The following is a 22,557-nucleotide window of genomic DNA, read 5'->3' on the forward strand; positions in this document are numbered from 1 at the left end:
GCACTGGAATAAGATGAAGCACCTTCCTGGAGTTTACACACTGGTAATTATGCCAATCAGTCAGTAATAAGATAGGTAAGAATGGCTGTGGGGGAAGTCAGCTGGGTTCTAGTTTATAGTCACATTTCAGGAAATTTTTAACCTGCTGACTTAACAACCTAAGCCTCTTCTCCATGTTTGCATACAGGGTAGACCTCTGAAGGGTGGCACTGTAACTTCTAGGATAATGTGTTAAGTCAAGGCAGGATGACAGTTCAGCCTCCTCCCAGGCTAGTGCAAAGGGCTCTTCACTCGGATTGAAGCCTTCTCTCCCAGACTGAATTCCCCACCCCCAACAGCCCTCCTACAGAAAATTTGGAGTCCTCGCTTATTCCTTGGCGGCCCCTACCCAATAGGGTCGTAATCAATTATCTAACATGCAACAAAAGATATAGAAAGTTTAGCGAAAATGGCAACATTTTAGAATAAATGACTGTAATGTGCGTTCTGCCTGCCACCCTAACTGGCACACGTTTTGCGGGTCACTTGCTGTCCCTGGAAGGAGTATTCTCAGATTTCACCTTGGAGGAGGAAGAGTTCAGGCTGCCAGAACTGGGCTAGTGCTTCTGAATGTCCTGAGGCAAGATCCTGTGACTTCCCCGGGAAGCTCTGCTGTGCCCCCATCCCACCCCACCCTACCCCCCCAGGCTGCTGGGTCTGCGGCCCAAATCCTTCCTAGCTAAGGGGAGGGGAGGGGTGTTCTGTCAGGGCGGGGTGAGAAGGGGGGCTTGGGCAGGATTGTGACATAAGATAGCCCATGGAGCAGATCTGGACCCAATGCTAATAAAGGTAGTGTAAATAAAGATGTCATAAAGGACTGGGCGGGGCGCCTGCTTATCAGGGACGCCAGCCTCAAGGGGCTGCCAGAACAGTTCCTGCTCATCGAGCGCTGCCAGTGCTTTTCATGTCCTGGCTACGTTTCTGGGCCCTATGGCCCGTCCTCATGTGGCAACTATTGTGGCCACTAGTCCCAGAGGCTCAGCCTCTGGAGTGGGTTAAGGACCCGCTCCAGCTGACCTCTAACCCCTTGGGGCTGACTGAGCCCCGGTCTTCCCGCTCCTCCGATCTCCAATGGGGATCTCTTCAAGCGCGTGCTCCCTCGGCAGACTCGGGGGGCTCTGATTACCTGGAGTCCTTTGTTTCCTCCCAGAGGTCAGCCCCGCAGGAAGATTTAGCTCAGCATTGGAGCCTTCCTAAGGTTCTGGGAATTCCACATGAATTTCTATCAAAACCTCGGCATGAGAAACAAACTTTGCGGGATGAGTATCTCGATTCAAGTATGGATATACTGTATCCTCACGGCCTGCCTCCGGAGCGCCAGGTGAACTCAGATGAGCCTCCAGGGCCCCGTGAGCAAGTTGGACTATCTCAATTACAACTAGAGCGTGAAACTCAAAATCCAGAGACCCTTGAAGAGATCCAGTCCTCTTCACGCCAGCAAGAAGCCCTAGAGTGGCTTCCACAGCTCCCTGAGGAGGTAGAACCTTCTTCAACCCAACAGGAGGCCCCAGCTGAGCCTCCAGGTCCTCCTATGGAGCCTGAACTTTCCCTCAGTGAGCAGGAGCAGCCAGCTCAGCCTTCTGAACCTTCTTGGGAGTTTGAACCTTATGAGACCCAGGAGGAGACCCTAGCTCAGCCTCTAGAAGAGATGGAACCTTCTGCAATCCAAGAGGAGAACCCAACTGAGCCTCCAGGTCTTCCAATGGAGCCTGAACTTTCCCTGAGTGAGCAGAAGACTCAGCCTTCTGAGTCTTCTGGGGAGCTTGAATCTTTTCCAGCCCAGCAGGAAGCCACAGTTCAGGTTCTAGAGCCCCCTAAGGAGGTAGAAGCTTCAAGCCAGCAGATGGTCCCAGCTCAGGTTCCAGAGCCATTTAAGGAGGTTGCAGCTCATCCTCCAGCTCATTACAAGGTGACATTGCCAACACCAGGTCAGGATCAAGGTCAGCATTCAACATCGCCTAGTGTCACAGTTCAACCTTTGGACCTGGGGCTTACCATCACTCCAGAATCCACAACAGAGGTTGAACATTCTACACCCCTGAAGAAGACTATAGTTCCTTCAAAGCACCCTAAGGTGACACTTCCACATCCAGACCGTGCTCAGACTCAGCATTCAAACCTGACTCAAACCACAGTTCGACCTTTGGATCTGGGGCTTACCATCACTCCTGAATCCACTACAGAGGTTAAACTGTCTCCAACCACAGAGGAGACCTCAACTCAGCCTCCAGATCTGCGGCTTGCCATAACTCCAGAACCCACTACAGAGACTGGACATTCTACAGCCCTGGAGAAGACTACAGCTTCTCGTCCAGATGAGGTTCAGACTCAGCATCAAAACCTGGCTGAAGTCACAGGTCCACCTACTGAACTAGAACCTACTCAGGATTCATTGGTGCAGCCTGAAACTTACGCCCAAAACAAGGCTGTAACTGTTCCAGGGGAACAGGCCTCCGCAAGCACCAACATATGTGAGCTCTGTACCTGCAGAGATGAGACGCTGTCATGTAATGATCTCAGCCCAAAGCACAGGCTCCGCCACGTGCCTTTGCCAGAGCCGAACACCTACAATGGCACCTTCACCATCTTGTAAGTATCACCTTTCCTCCATTGTCCTCTGTGTCCTGCCTGACATGGCAGGCTTTTCCTGGAGGCCTTCCTGGGCCTTCTTTATCTCCCCCAGACCGCACTGACAGCTGACTTTCTGCTTTCACCTTTGCTTGTCCACTCTTCCTTCTCCTCATTCTCCTTTACTGTTAGGCCCCTTCTCCAGTCTTTTACTTTTACTCTAGTCTTTTACCTTTACTCGTTTTCTTATCCATTTTTATTTAACCTTATCACATCATTGCTTAACCGCTGCACTCCTCCCATTTTCACTTCACCCTCTTTACAGCAGCCTGTCCCTCTCCCCATCTCAGTGATGATGCTCTAAGTGATTAAGAGTTGATTCTGGAGCCAGGCTGCCTGGGTTTAAACCCTGAGGTAACGCTACCCTGCATTTGGTATATATTCGAGACTTTTTCCCATTGCCTACATACATATTTACATAAAGCAAAATAGATTTGTTGTGTGGTTTTAAAATCTTTTTTCTTTACATAAGTGGTAACATCTTGTAACTTGATTCTTTCACTTCATGATATGCCTTAGATTTCTTTCCTTCCCAGTACTTAGAGGGTTACCCCATTCATTTAAACCCAGGTCTGTCATTTATTAGCTTGGTGACCCAGAGCAAGTTATTCTGCTCTGTGATTCAGTTTCCTCATTTTTATTTATTTTATTTTATTTTAAAGACGGGGTTTCACCATGTTGGTCAGGCTGGTCTTGAACTCCCGACCTCAGGTGATCCACCCGTCCTGGCCTCCAAAGTGCTTCGATTACAGGTGTGAGCCACCACGCCTGGCCCTTCCTCATCTTTAAACTGGAGATTATTGTAGTTACCATTTCACAGGATTGTTGCAAAATTTAGGTGAGTGAATACATGAAATACTTGCATCGGTGCCTAGCATATGTAGGAGTGTTGGCTGTTAACATGATTACTCAGTCCTTTAGTTTTGTCCGGAACTCATCTTTGTCCCTGGTTTCTATATGTAGCACTCATTTTGTGTCCAACCCGGGGCCAGGTATGCTACCGTCTCCAGAACATGAAAATGATAGGAAGGAAGATAGAGAATAGGCATAAAAAGGGAGGTGTATATAATTAAGTACTAAAAGATAATGCAGAACATCAGTGCTAGAATTTACCAGAATCTGTGATCCTTAAGGTGTGGAGGTCAGGGAAAGCTACACAGATGAGTTAAAACTTTACTTGGGTTTTAAAGAGTAGCTATAATTTGTTAAATAGAAAAAAAAATGGGAGTATAGTCTAGGCAAAGGCATGGCTACAGGTATGGTTGGAATTTAGTAGACCAATCTCTCTGCACAGAATCACATGAAGGAACAATGAAGATATGATTATGTAAAACCTTGATTATCAGCTATAGGAGTTTGAAAGTTACACAGTGAGATATGGAAAGCCATTAAAAGTTTCCAAGCAAGAGAGATTAAATGATTAAAACAGGAAGATTATTTTGTCTTATTTTGTTTTTTGCTTTATGTTCAAGTGTAGACATGCAAAGGATTATTTTAGAATCCATATGTAGAGTGCCCTAGAGGAGAAACCTTAATTCAGGGAGACAAAATAGAAAGGTCTAGCAAAACCTAGGAGTAAAGTGTGAAGGGGCTAAATCAGATCGGTTGTAATAGAAGTGGAAAGAAAAATCCTAGGATGTTTCAGCAGAGGGCTCTGGGCCAAAGCTTTGGTGTTACCTGGCATAGGGTTTCTTTCTTCTTATTTGTTGATAATGATAGGCTTTTGCCCATTTTCTGTTTAATTATTTACCATTTTTGTATTGATTTGTAGAAGGAGTTGTTTAGAAACATAAGTGCTTTTGGATAAAATACTTACATTCAAAGTAATTAACTGGCATCATCTGTCCAAGAGATTGGATGGATAGGAAGTTAAGCTTTGGGAGATGCCTCATCATTTGTGCCAGTGGCCCCACATTATTTTTTGATTAATTGTGCACACTGGGAAGCTGATAGCTCTGGAAATTAGAAGGCAGGTGTTATTTTCTGTAACTGAATATCCCCCACAAGGTTGCCATGATTCTTTTACTTATCCTGTTCATTCTTTTCCTACCTATTCAAGGATATAAACTGTGTTTCTTTACAGAAATTTCCAAAGAAACAATATTTCTTACATTGATGGAAAGGTATGGAAGGCATACCGTTGGACCGAGAAACTGTGAGTATATTCTCTCCAAATATGACAAAAAAAACTAACTGCATTATAAGATCCTTCTTGGTCCAGAATTTTGAAGTCTGTACTTCTGAGAAAAGGTATTTCCCCTCCATACCCCAAAGCATCCATCCACAGTAGATGAATCGGTGTACATTGCAGTATAATCATTCAATGGAATACCCTACAGCAGCATTATTCATTAGAAACCTAATGCAAGCCACATACATAATTTTAACTTTTCTGGTAGTCACTTAAAAAATAAAACTAAAAAGGAAACAGGTGAAACATGTTAATATATTTTATTTCACCCATGTATCCAAAATGTTATCCTTTCATCATGTTATCATTATGCTATTAATGAGATAGTCTATTTCCATACTAAGTCTTCAAAATATCCAAAGTGGTATCATTTCTACATGTAATTAGTATAAAAATTAATTGTAGAGTTTACATTCTTTTTTCCATACTAACTTTTTTTTAACCAAAGTCCAAATTTGGTTGCTAAATTTTTATCAAAAAAACTTAATCTGTTCTGCTCAGAAATCTAGGGAGAAAGTTAATAATAATAATAATAATAATAATAATAGTAATAATACTTAATCTGGCTGGATGTTAGGTAGCTCATGCCTGTAATCCCAGCACTTTGGGAGGCTGAGGCAGGTGGATCACCTGAGGTCAGGAGTTTGAGGCCAGCCTGACCAATATGGCAAAACCTCATCTCCTCTAAAAATACAAAAATTAACTGAGAGTGATGGCGGGCACTTGTAATCCCAGCTACTCGGGAGGTTGAGGTATAAGAATTGCTTGAAGGCCGGGCACGGTGGCTCAAGCCTGTAATCCCAGCACTTTGGGAAGCCGAGGTGGGTGGATCATGAGGTCAAGAGATCGAGACCATCCTGGTCAACATGGTGAAACCCCATCTCTACTAACATAAAAAATTAGCTGGGCATGGTGGCGCGTGCCTGTAATCCCAGCTACTCAGGAGGCTGAGGCAGGAGAATTGTCTGAATCCAGGAGGCGGAGGTCGCGGTGAGCCGAGATCGCGCCATTGCACTCCAGCCTGGGTAACGAGCGAAACTCCGTCTCAAAAAAAAATTGCTTGAACCCAGGAGGTGGAGGTTGCAGTGAGCCAAGATCGCACCATTGGACTCCAGCCTGGCTGATGAATGAAACTTCATCTCAAAAACAAAAACACTCATGCCTGTAATCCCAGCACTTTGGGAGGCTGAGGTGGGTGGATCACCTGAGGTCAGGAGTTCAAGACCAGCCTGACCAATATGGTGAAACCCCATCTTTAAAAAAACAAAAAAAACCTTAATCTATATTTAGATTTCATAAAATTTGCAGTTGAAAAAGTAGCATCATATACCCAAAGTGTTGCAAACATATATTTTCTTTCTTTCTTTTTTTTTTTTTTTTTGAGACGGGGTATCGCTCTTGTTACCCAGGCTGGAGTGCAATGGCACGATCTCGGCTCACTGCAACCTCTGCCTCCTGGGTTCAGGCAATTCTCCTGCCTCAGCCTCCTGAGTAGCTGGGATTACAAGCACGTGCCACCGTGCCCAGCTAATTTTTTGTATTTTTAGTAGAGACGGGGTTTCACTATATTGACCAGGATGGTCTCGATCTCTTGACCTCGTGATCCACCCGCCTCGGCCTCCCAAAGTGCTGGGATTATAGGTGTGAGCCATCGCACCCAGCCCCGCAAACATACATTTTCTAACAACTGCATTGAGTGTCAGCTTTGAAATTTAAAAATAATTAAAATGATTGAAATTAAAGATTCAGTTCCTCAGTCGCATTAGCCACTATCACTAGCCAAATGTAGCTAGTGATTACCTTATTGGAAGCACAACACAGGTCTTGAACCAGCCTCAGCAGCATACATCTTAAAAGTACAAACAGATTATTTAGTGAAAGAAGTGATACAGAAAATAATATGTGTAATATGATTTCATTTATATAATGTTCAAGAGGCAAAACTATGTTGTTTATGACTGACACATAGTAGGTAAAACTACATTTCATTTCATTTTATTTTATTTATTTTTGAGACAGGGTCTGCAGTGGTGCAAACATGGCTCACTGCAGCCTGGACCTCCCATGCTCAAGTGATCCTCCCATCTGAACCTCTCTAGTAGCTGGGACTACAGGTGATGCCAACATGCCCAACTAATTTTTAAATTTTGCTAGAGAGGAGGTCCTGCTGTATTACTCAGACTTGTCTCGAACTCCTGAGTTCAAGCAATCCTCCCTTCTTGGCCTCCCAAAGTGCTGGAATTACAAGTGTGAGCCACCATGCCCAGCCAAAACTACATTTTATCTCTTATTTATTTATTTTTTGAGACGGAATTTCATTCTTGTCACCCAGACTAGAGTGCTATGGTGCGATCTCAGCTCACTCCAACCTCCACCTCCGAGGTTTAAGCAATTCTCCTGCCTCAGCCTCCTGGGTGGCTGGAATTACAGGTGTCCGCCAGCACACCCAGCTAATTTTTGTATTTTTAGTAGAGACAGGGTTTCACCATGTTGGCCAGGCTGGTCTCGAACTCCTGATCTCAGGTGATTCACCCACCTTGACTTCCCAAAGTGCTGGAATGATAGGCGTGAGCCACCATGCTAGGCCAGAACTACATTTTAAAAGCAAGAAAATTATTACAAAAGTCAGGATAGTGGTTACCTATAAGGATTAGAGAGAAGTTTATGATTGGAAAGGGGCACATTGGGGGCTTCTGGGATGCTAGTGGTGATCTTTTCTAACGATGTTACATGGGTGTCTGCTTTATAATTATTAAACTGAATATTTGGCCAGGTGAGGTGGCTCACATCTGCAATTACAACGCTTTGGGAGACTGAGACAGGAGGATCACTTGAGCCAGGAGTTTGAGACTAGTCTGGGCAACAGAGTGAGACCCTGTCTCAGAAATTAAATTAAATATAAACAACATTTATATTATGTGCACTTTATGCATATTGTAGTTCTCAGATTTTTTTAATGGGGAAAAATGCTGAATGGCTTCACTTGCAGCCCTGACATAGTTCCATGTGGAGCTTTCATAATAAGGTTTGGGAAAAGAGAGGAGGAAATGGAGGTTCTGCTGATCTTGGTGCCACCCAGAGCTGTATTCTAACAGGGACTTTGTGATTTAGAGAGGAGGCATTGAATATACAATTTGGTGGGAAGAGTGGGTAGGGTGTGCTTGTGTGTGTGCATGCATGTGTGTGGTGGTGGTGGAGAGAGATGGACACAAAAATGAAAATGTAAGAAAAGGTTTTAATGAAAGTAGAGCAGATACCGTCTTGAAATTACCATTACCCAGCTTTCCTCCACATATAGGAGATAGTCCTGTGTAGCAAATAGTTGTAGTTTGCATTTTAATCTAGAAATAACTTTTTCATTTTCCAGAATTCTCAGTGAAAATGATTTGACTGAATTACGTAAGGATTCATTTGAAGGCCTGCTATCACTCCAGTATTTGTAAGTTAGTTAGTTAATCCTATTTATGAGTTTTTAGTCATACTTTCTGTAAAATGAATAAGGAGTTCAAATTAGATAATCTCTAAGATTTCTTCCAGGAATAAAATTCTTTAATTCTGTAAGTTTATATAGGGTCTTAGCCCATCTCTAGCATTAGTTACTTCCTATGCATTTTCAATTTTTAAATTATATAGACAAAATACAGACAGACAAAAATTCACATGGTGAATCTGAGCAGTGATTGACACTCATATGAACCTTGTTATATAACTGTTCACATACCATCTTCTTATATTCAGTCTACAACCAAGAGATCAAATCTAATCTAGGGTCTATTTTTAAATAGCCCATTAAGTTAATGGTTTTTGCATTTTTTTTTTTTTTTTTTTTTGAGACAGAGTCCTGCACTGTTGCCCAGGCTGTAGTGCAGTGGCTCGATCTCAGCTCACTGCAATCTCTGCCTCCTGGGTTCAAGCAATTCTCCTGCCTCAGCCTCCCGAGTAGCTGGGACTTCAGGTATGCACTGCCATGCCCTGCTAGTTTTTTTGCATTTTTAGTAGAGTCTGGGTTTCACCATGTTGGCCCAGATGGTCTTGATCTCCTGACCTCATGATGATCTCCCGCCTCAGCCTCCCAAAGTGCTGGGATTACAGGCATAAGCCACTGAACCCGGCCAGTTTTTGCATTTTTAAAGGACTGTGAAAGAAACAGAAAAGAAACAAAGAGAAATATGCAACAGAGATCATATGTGGCCCACAAAGCCTAAAATATTTGCTACCTGACCTTTCCAAAAAAAGATTTGAGAAAGTTGGTTTAGTAGAATGAAAGGAATTAAAGTTAACTTCACATTGTTGCCTGAAAGAGAAGAAAATATAGACCACCTACATTCATTTGAACATCATCAATCCAGAATTTTTTGGTAATTTAATCTGAATTAAATTAACATTTAAATACTAAAAAATCAGCTGAATTATATAAATAATATTATCCAGAATATTAAGCTACCAAGAGAATAGACTGGTATTAAGGGTTTCATTTTAGGAATTGTTATATTAAAATAGATGTTTAAAATGATGGTTAAGTGGTATAGCTACAAATGTTTACACTAAGTAAGTGTATCAGAAATGCCCCTAAGTCTTCAATAATTACAAAATAACTATCTCCTCAACCCTGTTACCAAGGAAGGGATACCTGCATAGTATTTCTGTCTGTTTAGAGATAAGAAGATACTATGTTCATTGCTATGAAAGCTTGATTCTTATCCTCTGTCCATGGCCCAGAGGTGTGTATGTCATTAATCCTTATTAAGCCCATTAGTGATGCTCTTTTGCAAACAGATTCTTTCAAATGCAGAAGGTTTAAGGAAAGTGGGTATAAAGACCCTCAAGTGGATGCCAAAGTGCTACAGAGGCCATGAAGTAATAAAACAACATTTCCTCTAAAATAGTCATTTTCCTTCTACGCACTACTCACTCCCCCAGCTATCCATTTATTTTGCAAATATTTGAGTTTGCTTTATTTCTGTGTGTCAGTTTTAAACATAGTGGGTGATGCAGATGAGCAAGACCTAGTCCATGCTTTCAGGGAGTTTATGCTCAGAAGAAACGGGATGAAAAATAACTACATTAAAAAAGAAGAAATAAATGTGGGCACTAGGAGGGATAAATTGTTTCTGGAGCATAGAAGAGGGGGAAAATGACTTCAATTTGGCCCCAAGAAGGTGTCACTAGAACAGTGCCATTTGAATAGGACTTTGAAGGGCCATTGTGTGACATTGAACAGACACCTTGGGGAAAATATTCTAAACTTGGAAAAGGAAAATGGGAGAAGGCCGAAACACAGGAAAGTATTTGAGGAATGCCATGAGTACCTGTAGAGTACAAGGAGGGAGAGTGGGAAATTGGAGCCAGATCTTCTAGGGCTTTGAATGCCAAGCTCAGGAGCCATGATGGGGAACCGTGTTATCACAGCAGTGCTGTAAGATAGATCTGCCTCACAATCACTGGGAGGGCACATTAGAACTCAGTTCTGGACTCCAACCTCATAGTTACTGATTCAGTTCATCTAGAGTGGGACCAAGAATTTGCGTCTTCAGTAATTTCCCAGGAGATGCTGGTCTTTGCAAGCCACTGCTGGAGAGTTTATATGATGACTATGTATAGGGTAGTTTAGGAAGGGAGAGACCAGAGATGGAGACATCAGCCAGACAACATTACACCATCCAGGTAAAGAGGGAGGGACAAGCTGACAAGTGAGAGAGAAAATAAGAGAGCCAACTGTAGTCAAGAATGGGTGTTGACTATACCTGTTTTTATTCAAAAAATAAAAATCCAGTTCCATGTTGTTTTTGTTGCCCCATCACTATATAACTGAAGAAATTGCTTTCATGAAATATTAAAGCAATATAAAGCCAAAAATGAATTTCTATTAATATGATAGAAATTCTGTTAATATGATTTGAATTAGTTCAAAATGTGTTAAAGGGTTAAATTCCTTCCAAATGATGTGAAAGGATGTCTTATTTCTTCTGATATTGAACTAGCTTAGGAAAACAGACCTAAGCTAGGAAGGTATATAAATGTGAGACTATTCCTTTTAATATTGGAAACTATATGTAGAGATAAAAACTTTGAGCTCATAATCTAGGATTTGATGAGACTACAAAAGGGCATCTAATCAAGTCTACTGCTCTCAGGAATAATTAATACCAAAGTCTATCAAGATCTATAATTGTATATTTTATTTATTAAAACCATGAAGGTAAGACTCTAGGAGAGGTACAGGCAGGATTAGGAGCTCTGGACAGTTTAAATACATGTCCAAATGTTTAGAGCTTAGATGAAAACTGTGTATTCAACACTATTCTAAACTAATCAAGGCAATATTTTTCTTTTCCTTTTCCTAGAGATTTATCCTGCAATAAAATACAGTCTATTGAAAGATATACATTTGAATCACTACCATTTTTACAGTCTATGTAAGTTACAAATAAAACTTGATTACATTTAGAATTTTTATAAAACTTAATTATAAACCTCTTTGCTATTCATTTTGAAATATGATTAGAATTTTACCAGTAGAAAGTTAACTAAAATTATATGCAAATCCTTTTTGTCTCTAGCAAAGATTAGTGTGAACATTATTACACAGATCATAGCGAATCATCAGAGAGCAGTGGTTCTCAACTGGTGTGATTTTGTACTCAGGTGACATTTGGCAATGTCCAGAGACAGTTTTGGTTGATGAAACTGTGGGTGTGCTCCTGGCATCTGGTGGGCAGAGGCCAGAGGTGCTGCTAAACATCCTCCAGGGTACAAGACAAACCCCCACAGCAAAGAGTTTTGTTTTTTTTTTTGAGACAGAGTTTCGCTTTGTTGCCCAGGCTGGAGTGCAGTGGCGCGCTCTCAGCTCACCGCAGCCTCTACCTCCCAGGTTCAAGCAATTCTCCTGCCTCAGCCTACCAAGTAGGTGGGATTACAGGTACCCACCACCATGCCCAGCTAATTTTTTGTATGTTTAGTAGAGATGGGGTTCCACCATGTTGGTCAAGCTGGTCTCAAACTCCTGACCGCATGATCTGCCCGCCTTGGCCTCCCAAAGTGCTGGGATTAAGGCTTGAGCCACCGAGCCTGGTGGCAAAGAGTTGTATAGACCAAAATGTTGATGGCACTGAAGTTGTGAAATCCTGTTCTAGAGAAATAAAGATCACTAAACACAAATATTTACTAAGCATTCACTGTTTTGTATCTAATGAACCACATGTGCAACATTAAAGTATAAATCATAAGCTAGTATCATCCACAGTGAGATTTCTTTAGTGCACAGAGAAAGGATTGAGGTTATGTTCCATCCTATATAAATTAGAATCACGGCAAATGATAAATGTTCTGAAATAATTTTTTTTTCCTTTGGCTTGTGTCTTTTTTTTTGTAGAAATCTTAGTTGCAATTTACTCACAGAACTGCACTCTGGAACATTTCAGGCCTGGCATGGAATGCAGTTTTTACACAATTTGTAAGTAAAATAGAAAATGAATACGTGTGAACAACTATTTACATGTGAAAACCTCATACAATTATTGGTTAGCTGGGTATAAGCCCATTACAAACTCTGAAAAGTATGTCTTAACATCCATTCATTTTTCTCAAGTGGGGAAACTAAGGCACAAAGGCCAAGAGACTTACACAGCTTATATATGACCTGCTCCACTTTTCCTAGTTCTGACCTTTGGCACGGGCAAGAAAAGGCATTAAACAAATAACCCTCAAATTAGCCTTGTTGACAGGCGTGGTGGCTCAGGCCTGTAATCCCTGCATTTTGGGAGGCAGAGGCAGGCAGATCACCTGAGGTCAGGAGTTTAAGACCAACCTGGCCAACATAGTGAAACCCCACCCCTACTAAAAATACAAAAAAATCAGCTGGGCATGGTGGTGCAGTTTTTTGCTCCCTGGAGGACTTTGTGTTAAGCTTCCTTCCTTGTAGCTAAATGTTGCAGACATTTAAGCAGTTAGAAACTGTGCATATGAGCAGGAATCAAAGTTAAATCCAAAGTGTAGGGCCAGGTATGGTGGCTGACACCTGGAATCCCAGCACTTTGGGAAGCCGAGGTGGCTGGATCACCTGAGGTTACAGGAGTTCGAGACCAGCCTGACCAACATGGCAAAACCTGTCTCTACTAAAAAGACAAAAATTAGCAGGACGTAGTGGCACGTGCCTGTGATCCCAGCTACTTGAGAGGCTGAGGCCCAAGAATGGCTTGAACCCAGGAGTCAGAAGTTGCAGTGAGCCAAGATTGTGCCACTGTCCTCCAACCTCCACCAGACTGGTCTTGAACTCCTGTGACCTCAAGTGATCTGCCCACCTCAGCCTCCCAAAGTGTTGGGATTACAGGTGTGAGCCACCACACCCTGCCAAGATGGTGTTTATGTTGAGTTATGGTGCAAAAAACAATTTGTAAAGAAAATACCTCACCATAGCTTAATTCCATATGCTTTCCTGACTACTCGACCATAAATACAAATTTTATTCCCTTGCAGCTCAAAAATTCTGTGATTTTTCTGTATAACATAACCGGCAAATCAGAGTGGGTATGTTCAATGGCCTGAAGGGGGCTTTAGACTCAAGGTGAAGATTCTCCTTTACATCTGACTTTAGAAAGGACTTTCCACCTCTCTTGTATTTCAGAAATCTAGTTTCACACAGTTCATTTTGAGGTACAGGGAGGCATTCAGGAAGTGTCTGGACTAGAGCAACAGTTTCTGCAGATGCTCCTGTCTGTCCTCATTAATTTGCTGATGCCTAACTTAGGAAAAAGATACTGAGGGTCTGTTTTTCTTTTGCCCTCACATCAGAGAACAGGCTCATTAGGTCCCTCCACAAGAGGTATAGGTAGCATTAATAAAATGTCTTAAACTCCCCACCATTACTAAGCACTTTATAACACTGGGAGTCCCTCATAAGAATCTGGTGGCCGGGAACAGTGGCTCATGCCTGTAATCCCAGCACTTTGGTAGGCTGAGGTGGGCGGATCACCTGAGGTCAGAAGTTCAAGACCAGCCTGACCAAGATGGTGAAACCTCATCTCTACTAAAAGCACAAAAATTAGCTGAGTGTGGTGGCAGGTGCCCATAATCCCAGCTACTCAGGAGGCTGAGGCAGGAGAATCACTTGAACCCAGGAGGCAGAGGTTGCACTGAGCCGAGATCATGCCATCGCACTACCACCTGGGCAACAGAGTTTGACTTGGTCTCAAAAAAAATAATAATCTGGCCAGCTTCACTACAATTATGTAGGCAACATCGAGAAAACACTGGAATCACAGATGATAAAAATGAATGAATTCACTCAAAAACATTCACTCAGTGCCATGTCCATTTGTGCCAGGTACTGTAATGAGTGCTGGGGGTACAAAATCCATCTCAAAGACACACCAAGATGGGGACTTTCATACCTCAGGGAGGAAGCAGATGCTGATGGGAAAACATAGGAGAGCTATGTGGACATCTGTACAGCAGGGTGACAAGGGGAGGACAAAGTAGGAATGGGTGGTGGGTTAAGGAAGACTTGAGGAGACACCACCTTGCTTATCTTGAGTTTCTGTGTTCATCTTAACAGAAAAAGGCATTTGCTTCATGGTGATGAGAAAAATCAGAGCTAGCTGATATTGGAAATTAGTACTCATTTCATGTAAACAGAATAGAGCTGTACCCTTCAAACTAAGTCACAGTTACTTTCAAAGATTGACACAACAGTCTCAACACAGCAAGTGTATGTCGGGGGCTGGGCTCCTTTGTTTGGAGTCAAATTTTTCTAGTAAACAAAGCTACATTGCAGAGTCATATTTGGCATATGTGACATATAGTCCCATTGCATTTTGTTCCAAAGGCAAATTGCCAAGTAATTTTATGACCAATATGGCACCATTCTGTGGTGTTTCCGAGTTGAAAGAACATATTTTCCTGCATTATGTAAGTGTGAAGAAAAAAAAGAGGCCCCAGCTGTGGTGGATTGATGGTGAATTGAAAGAGCCTAAGCTTCAGGACTTCTCACTTGCACAGGCCCCTTCCAAGGTTCTGGGAGGGCCCCTGGCAAATTTTGTATTCATGATTTTTTATGTTTTCACTAGGTAAGGTTCAGACCCCACAAAATTCTGAAATCCCCCCTGGGTTCCAAAAGTTAGAACCCAGTAAATTTCTTGAATGAAGCATCTATGTTATTGACAAATACTGACTGGCCAAGTTAGTGTGGTAGGGTCAGTCTATTTTGAATCTGAAATCCATCTCAAAGGCATACCAAGAGCTTATTAGTGTGGGAAATGAAGAAAGAAGAAAGAAAGAATTAAAAAACCTGTAAGGCTAAAGTAAACCCTTTTTCTTCATACAGATTAAACACATGAGTTCAAATTACAGCTTTGCTTCTTAATAGCTTGGTGACCTAGGACAAATTATGTAACCTCTCTGTTCCTCAGTTTCCTCATTTATAAAATAGGGCAATAATAATATCTACCACATAAGGTTATTGTGAGGATTAAATGTGAAGTGCCGATCACAAATACCTGGCAGCCCAATAGATACTCACTGTAATAATTACTATTTTTATAATTTCTGCAAAAGTATGGTGATGATTCTTGGGTTAACCTAAAGGCAGATTTTCTTTTATTTCTTCCTGTTTCTTTTCTTTTTTTCATTCACTTTAAAGAATTAAAAAGAAAATAGATTCCAGCATTTTGGAATAAAAATTTGCATCAAAATGAATTTATTCTTTTTATTGACATATAAACAAAATGTCATTTGTTTATTCAATAAACATTTATTAAATGCCTAGTAAATTTCAGACATTGTGCCCAGCACAGGGATCACAATGACAATAAGATGTGGTGTCTTCCCTTAAGGAGCTGATAGTCCAGGAGACTGACAGGTAGACAGGTGATTACATGCAATGTAGCAGAGGCTGTGATGTGATACAAGAATACTAGTGGGAGTATGTGATAGGAGTATGGTTTTGACCAGTTCCTCCTCTTAGATTTATCCCTTTTTCTTTGGCTATAAAGCAAAAGAATTGGTCCAATTTTTTTTTTCTTAACTGTGCAAATTAAACCATAAATTTTAACTTTATAAAGATAAGACAAGCAGCCAGGCACAGTGGCACACACCTGTAATCCTAACACTTTGAAAGGCCGAGGTGTGTGGATTACCTGAGGTCAGGAGTTCAAGACCAGCCTGGGCCACATGGTGAAACCCTGTCTCTACTAAAATTACAAAAATTAGCTGGGCATGGTGGTGGGCGCCCGTAATCCCAGCTACTCAGGAGGCTGAGGCAGGAGGCAGGAGGATCACTTGAACGTGGGAGGTGGAGGTTGCAGTGGGCTGAGATCCAGCCATTGCTCTCCAGCTGGGGTGACAGAGCAAGACTCCATCTCAAAAAAAAAAAAAAAAAAAAAAAGACAAGCAACTTGAATTATGGAGGACACTAGAAACAGTGTTTCCTACAGAGTCAGGGCTTCCTACTAGCATAGTCACTTCTGGGGTTTTTGACCTGAAAAGTTCTGTGGCATATTTTTTCTTTGTTTTCCACTTTTTGTTTTTTCTATGTTTTCCCCTCTTTCTCTCCTCTGCTTTATCTTCTGGAGACCTAAGTAGTTCCCAGAGGAATAGTGCTTTATGGAGTCTAATGGTGATTTATTGGGTAAAAACAGAAAATGATTTTTTTTACCTACACGTTCCATACCAAAAAATGAATATAAGATTTTCATGCAGTTTCACACATTGAAAATGCAGGTAATGTTAATTCCTTGTTCTTTTCAGAATTCTCAATCGCAATCCTCTGACAACTGTTGAAGATTCGTATTTGTTTAAATTGCCAGCATTAAAATATCTGTAAGTATTACAGTACTCTCATGAGTCATGAAATGATTTATGCTCTTTTTAAGTTTTTTATCAATGATTAAGTATTTTGCATTTAGGCTAAAAAGTCATAATTTAAATTTAACTGGGTTATTGAAAAAAAGTTATTGGCAAAGAAAAGGATTAAGAAAGGATGCATAATGGTCAAGACAGCCAGCAGGGGAAGAGGACAGTGTTGAAGAACCCATATAGATTTGGAACATGCAGACACATGGAGGAATATTACTTAACTAAGAAAGGAAGGAGGAATAGGTGTTCATTATTCTAAAAAGGAAGAAAAGAGTAAATAATCAAGATGAGTGAATCCAATATGAAAATGAGAAGTAAGATAATGGTAAAAAACAACAACAACAAAAAATACACAGCTAACTACAATCACCATGTCAAGTAAGAAGAAAAAATAAATAAATAAATAAAAAACAAACAAAAAAGTACAAGTTCTACTCTTGAATATCATTAATTTGACGATGCAAATCAACTTAAATTTCTTTAATAAGAGCTCTCTGGAATTCTGCAGCAAATAAACTCTTGAGTTGGCTTGTTTTATAGAAAAGCCAAAATTGAAGTAATCACATGTCCTTGAAATATCTTTTTTAAGTACAGAATTTTTGTATTGGCATTTATATCACTAATGTTTTGGTTTTCTTTTTCAGAGACATGGGAAGAACACAAGTCCCACTTGCAACAGTTAAGAACATCCTCATGATGACTCTAGAATTGGAAAAACTGTAAGTTATTTTTTTCTTAGATTTATTTTCACTTAATTGGTTCTTTAGGTTTGTTTTAGTATTTTCTTAAGTCAGGTTTACTGAGATACAATTTTCATATAACAAAATTCACCCTTTTTAAGTGTACAGTTTGATGAGTTTTGACAAATGTATATTAACATAACCACCACCACATTCCCAATATAAAGCATTTCTGTCACCTCACAAAGGCCCCTCGTGTCCCTTTGTAGCCAGTCCCCTCCTCCCACCATCAGCCCTGTTAGCTACTAATCTGATTTCTGTTCCTATAGTTTTGCCTTTTCCAGAATGTCTTATAAATGAAATCATATAGCATGTAGCCTCTTGTATCTGGCTTCTTTTACTTAGCATAAATTTTTTTTTGTGACAGAATTTCATTCTGTCACCCAGGCTGCAGTGCAGCCACATGACATCAGCTCACTGCAACCTCCACCTCCCAGGTTCAAGCAATTCTCCTGCCTCAGTTTCCCGAGTAGCTGGCTGAGATTACAGGCACCTGCCACCATGCCTGGCTAATTTTTCATAGTTTTAGTAGAGACGAGGTTTCACCATGTTGGCCAGGCTGGTTTCGAACTCCTGACCTCAAGTGATCCACCCACCTTGGCCTTCCAAACTGCTGGGATTACAGGCATGAGGCACCGCGCCTGGCCTCACTTAGCATAATGTTTTTTGAGATTATGCTATGTCCATGTTGTTGCACCTATCAGTACAGCTGGCCCTCCATATCTGCAGGTTCCTCATCCATGGATTCAACTAACCATGGATGGAGAGTATTTGGAAAAAGTAAAATATATGAAATAATAAAAACAGTAGAAAATTTAAAATACGGTATAATTATTTACATACCATTTATGCTGTATTAGGTATTTAAAGTATACCCAAGGCTATATACAAATACTATGTTATTTCATGTAAAAGACTTCAGCCTCTGTGGACTTTGGTATCTGCAGGGGGTCCCGGAGCCAATCCCCTGCAGACACCGAGGGACAACTGTTCACTCCTTTTCATTGCTCAGTAGTATTCCAGTTGTTTGGATGTGTCCATTTGTTTATCCATTCATCAATGTATGGATATTTGGGTTGTTTTCAATTTTTTGGCAATTATGAATAAAACTGCTAAAAACACTCATATATAGGTCTTTGTGTGTGAACCTATGTTTTCATTTTTTTTGGGTAAATACCTAGGAGTTGGATTGTTCACATGCTAAGTGCAATTTAACTTTTTAAGAAATTGCTAAACTGTTTCTTAAAGTGTCTGTGCCATTTTACATTTCCACCAGAGTTGCGTGAGTGTTGCAGTTGTTCCATAACTTTAGCAGATTCTTTTTTTTTTCTTCGACACAGTCTTTCTCTATCCCCAGACTAGAGTGCAGTGGCACTATCTCGGCTCACTGCAACCTCCACCTCCTGAGTTCAAACAATTCTTCTGCCTCAGCCCCCCAAGTGGCTGTAGGTACCACCACACCCAGCTAATTTCTGTATTTTTAGTAGAGACGAGTTTTCACCATATTGGCCAGGCTGGTCTTGAACTTCTGACTTCAAGTGATACACCCACCTTGGCTTCCCAAAGTGCTGGGAGGTGTGAGCCACCGTGCCCAGCCCAGATGATTCTTTTTTTTTTTTTAATTTTTTAATTGCCAAAGCAGGAGTGCAGCTGCACGATCTCAGCTCACTGCAACATCTGCCTCCCAGGTTTAAAGGATTCTCCTCCCTCAGCCTCCTGAGTAGCTGGGATTACAGGCACCCACCACCACGCCCAGCTAATATTTGTATTTTTAGTGGAGACAGGGTTTCAGCTTGTTGTCCAGGCTGGTCTTAAACTCCTGGCCTCACATGATCCACCCACCTTGTCCTCCCAAAGTGCTGGGATTACATGTGTGAGCCACCACGCCTGGCCCAGCCCAGCAGATTCTTATATTTCAGTTTTTAAAGAAATGTTTGTCTTTCTATTGCTAGATGTGTAGTGGAATCTCATTGTGGTTTTAATTTGCATTTCTTTAATAGCTAGTGATGTTGAATGTCTGTTCATGTGCAAATATCTTCTTTACTAAATTGTTCAAATCTATTCCCATATTTTAATTGAATATTAATCTTTTTATTAATGAGGTTTTTCCCCTGTAATCCCATGAGAGATTATTTATTATTGAGTTTTAAGAGTGCTTTATAGACTCTAGATACAAGTCCTTTCAGGGACCAGGTGCAGTGGCTCATGCCTATAATCCCAGCACATTGGAAGGCTGAGGCAGGAGGACTGCTTGAGGCCAGGTGTTTGAGACCACCTGGACAATATGGTGAAACCTTGTCTCTACCAAAAATATAAAAACAATCCAGGTATGGTGGTGCATACCTGTGGCCCCAGCACTTTGGGATTGCTTGAGCCTGGGAGGTCGAGGCTGCAGTGAGCCATGATCACCACTGCACACCAGCCTGGATCACAGAGTGAGATGCTATATCAACAATTAAATAAGTAAATAAATTTTTTAAAAAAAGGCCTTTTAGATATGTGTTTAGTAAATATCTTCTCTCAGATTGTGGTTTGTCTTTTCATTCTGTTAAAAGTGTTTTCTGGCTGGGCACAGTGACTCAAGCCTGTAATCCCAGCACTTTGGGAGGCCAAGGTGGGTGGATCACCTGAGGTCAGGAGTTCGAGACCAGCCTGGCCAACATGGCAAAATCCCATCTCTACTAAAAATACACAAATTAGTGGTGGCGGGCACCTGTAATCCCAGCTACTCAGGAGACTGAGGCATGAGAAATGCTTGAACCTGGGAGGTGGAGGTTGCAGTGAGCCAAGATTGCACCACTGCACTCCAGCCTGGGCAAAAGAGTGAGACTCTGTCTCAAAATAAAAAATAAACAATAAAAATAAAAGTGTTCACTGAAGAGCGAAGTTTTTAATTTTTATAAGCTTTAAGTTAGCAATTTTTTCTTATATGGCTTGTGCTTTCTTGTTTCTTATTTTAGAAATCTTTAAGAACCTGTTGTCTAATCCAAAGTCAAAAAGATTTTCTTCTATGTCTTCTCCCAGAAATTGTATTGTTACATTTAGGTCTATGATCCATTTTGAGTTAATTTGCATATATGGTGTGAGGTATCTATTTTTTTTTCAATTTTATTTTTTATTTTTAGTAGAAACGAGGTCTCACTATGTTGCCCAAGCTGGTCTCAAGCTCCTGGCCTCAAGTGATCCTCCTGCCTCACCCTCCTAGAATGCTTGGATTACAGGCATGAGGCACTGTGCCTGGCCTTCTTTGCAGTTAAAATTATATATACATATATACATATACATATACATATACATATACATATACATATACACACATACACACACACACACACATATCAGCTAGGTGTGGTGGCATACACCTGTAAGTCCCAGCTACCAGGAAGGCTGAGGCAGAAGGATCATTTGAACCCAGAAGGTGGGGTTGCAGTAAGCCAAGATGGCACTACTGCACTCCTGTCTGGGTGACAGAGCATGACCCTATATATATCTGCAGGGCCGGAGTGACAGAGCATGACCCTATATATATCTGCAGGGCCCTATTATGAGTTTCTTACACAACTTACTGCAACTTAAATTGTGCCACCCACCCCCCAACACACAATATGGCAAGCTAAATAGAAACTCAGATATGCTAAGGCTAGTTGAGGGCATTATACAAGATTAGCATGGAATGGGCCCTTCATTTAGCACTCTGCTGCATTCATTTTTGTCAGGTCACTTTCTTATCTTCACCACGTTGTCAAATCTGTTTTATTGCTCTAGCCTCATTTTCCTCAGCCTCCTGCAGCATCTTCCATGTCAGCTAGATCCCTTCCTCTCTGGATGAAGTCCTCTTCATCAACCAGCTTTCTCACTTAGTTCTCTAACATAGTGAAGTTCTGTCTGCTTTTTTCTTTACCATTAGTGGATAGGAAAAATGCTCCTATCCTTAAACCATTTGTAACCATTTGTCATCAAGACTCAAAAGACATTGAACTAACTGCCCTATTGTAGTTCATTATTGGAAGTCTTCAGGAGTTTACACATTTATATACAAAGAAAGTAGGGCAGCTCATTTGAGTCTTGGCTTATGTGTAATGATCTTTAATGCGTATTGGAAAATTATTATTCTCAAGTAAGAATAGTCTATACCTCAGGTCATTTACAGTCTCAAAGATTTGTCAGTATACTTTAAAACAGTTCTGGGAACAGTTAAGGAAACTAAAGAGTCATAAAAACTAAATGCAATGTCTGATGTTTGATTGGATTCTGAATTTTTTTAAGCCATATGATTGGGACAATTGTGAAAATTTGTAGGCAATGATAATATTAAGTTTCATTGGGTGATAATAGTATTCTGGTTATGGAGGAGAATGCCTAGGTTCTTAGGGGCTGCACACTGAATTATTTAGTGGTGAAGGCTCATTATATCTGCAACTAACTCTCAAGTGGTTTGTCCAGAAAAATGTGTAGACATACATACATGGAAAGCAAATGTGGCAAAGTATTAGCAACTGTTGGGGTTAGGTGGGAAATTAAAAAAAAAAAAAAAGCAACTGTTGATTCCAGATGGAAGTTATACAGGTGTTCATTATACCATCTGAAAATATTTCCCAGCCATTCTAAGGCTTAAAGGAAAAAAGGAAATTGTTTAAAATAAGAAGTTGAAGGCACAAAAATAGTAACAAAAACTTTGGGTTCATGCCTGTAATCCTAGCACTTTGGGAGGCCAAGGAGAGAGGGTTGCTTGAGCTTAGGAGTTCAAGACCAGCCTGGGCAACATGGTGAAACCCCATCTTTACAAGAAATACAAAAATTAGCTGGGCATGGTGGCACACACCTGTAGTTCTAGCTACTCAGGAGGCTCAGGTGGGATGATCACTTGAGCCCAGGAGGCAGAGGCTGCAGTGAACTGAGATTGCACCACTGCACTCAGTCTGTGTAACAGAGCAAAACCCTGCCTCAAAACAAACAAAAGAAACACCTTTGTGTCAGAGTTAAGGTTGCTATATAAGTAAAATGCCAGGTTATGGTTCTGGGTCCATTCTTTCTATATGAAGATCAAAAGCTTCCACTGGACCCAAAGGAACACTACTAGTTGCTAGTGGTTATTTCTCTATAGGTTTG

General features: G+C 41.0%; 1 protein-coding gene across 1 annotated transcript in view; it reads left to right on the forward strand.

Moving 5' to 3' along the window:
• The first annotated feature begins 1,303 nt into the window (after window positions 1–1,303).
• Window positions 1,304–22,557, forward strand: part of LOC110568043 (leucine-rich repeat-containing protein 37A-like) — a 30,911-nt gene continuing 9,657 nt past the window's right edge. The window contains exons 1-7 of the mRNA XM_064368244.1: window positions 1,304–2,628; window positions 4,751–4,822; window positions 8,226–8,297; window positions 11,203–11,274; window positions 12,231–12,311; window positions 16,601–16,672; window positions 17,353–17,427. Coding sequence (XP_064224314.1) covers window positions 1,319–2,628; window positions 4,751–4,822; window positions 8,226–8,297; window positions 11,203–11,274; window positions 12,231–12,311; window positions 16,601–16,672; window positions 17,353–17,427 — 1,754 coding nt within the window. The 5' untranslated portion in view covers window positions 1,304–1,318. The remainder of the gene's footprint in view (window positions 2,629–4,750; window positions 4,823–8,225; window positions 8,298–11,202; window positions 11,275–12,230; window positions 12,312–16,600; window positions 16,673–17,352; window positions 17,428–22,557) is intronic.

Source organism: Aotus nancymaae, unplaced genomic scaffold, assembly GCF_030222135.1.
Source record: "Aotus nancymaae isolate 86718 unplaced genomic scaffold, 86718_ANA_hifiasm-v0.15.2.pri h1tg000076l, whole genome shotgun sequence".
In the NCBI taxonomy this organism is placed as follows: domain Eukaryota; kingdom Metazoa; phylum Chordata; class Mammalia; order Primates; family Aotidae; genus Aotus; species Aotus nancymaae.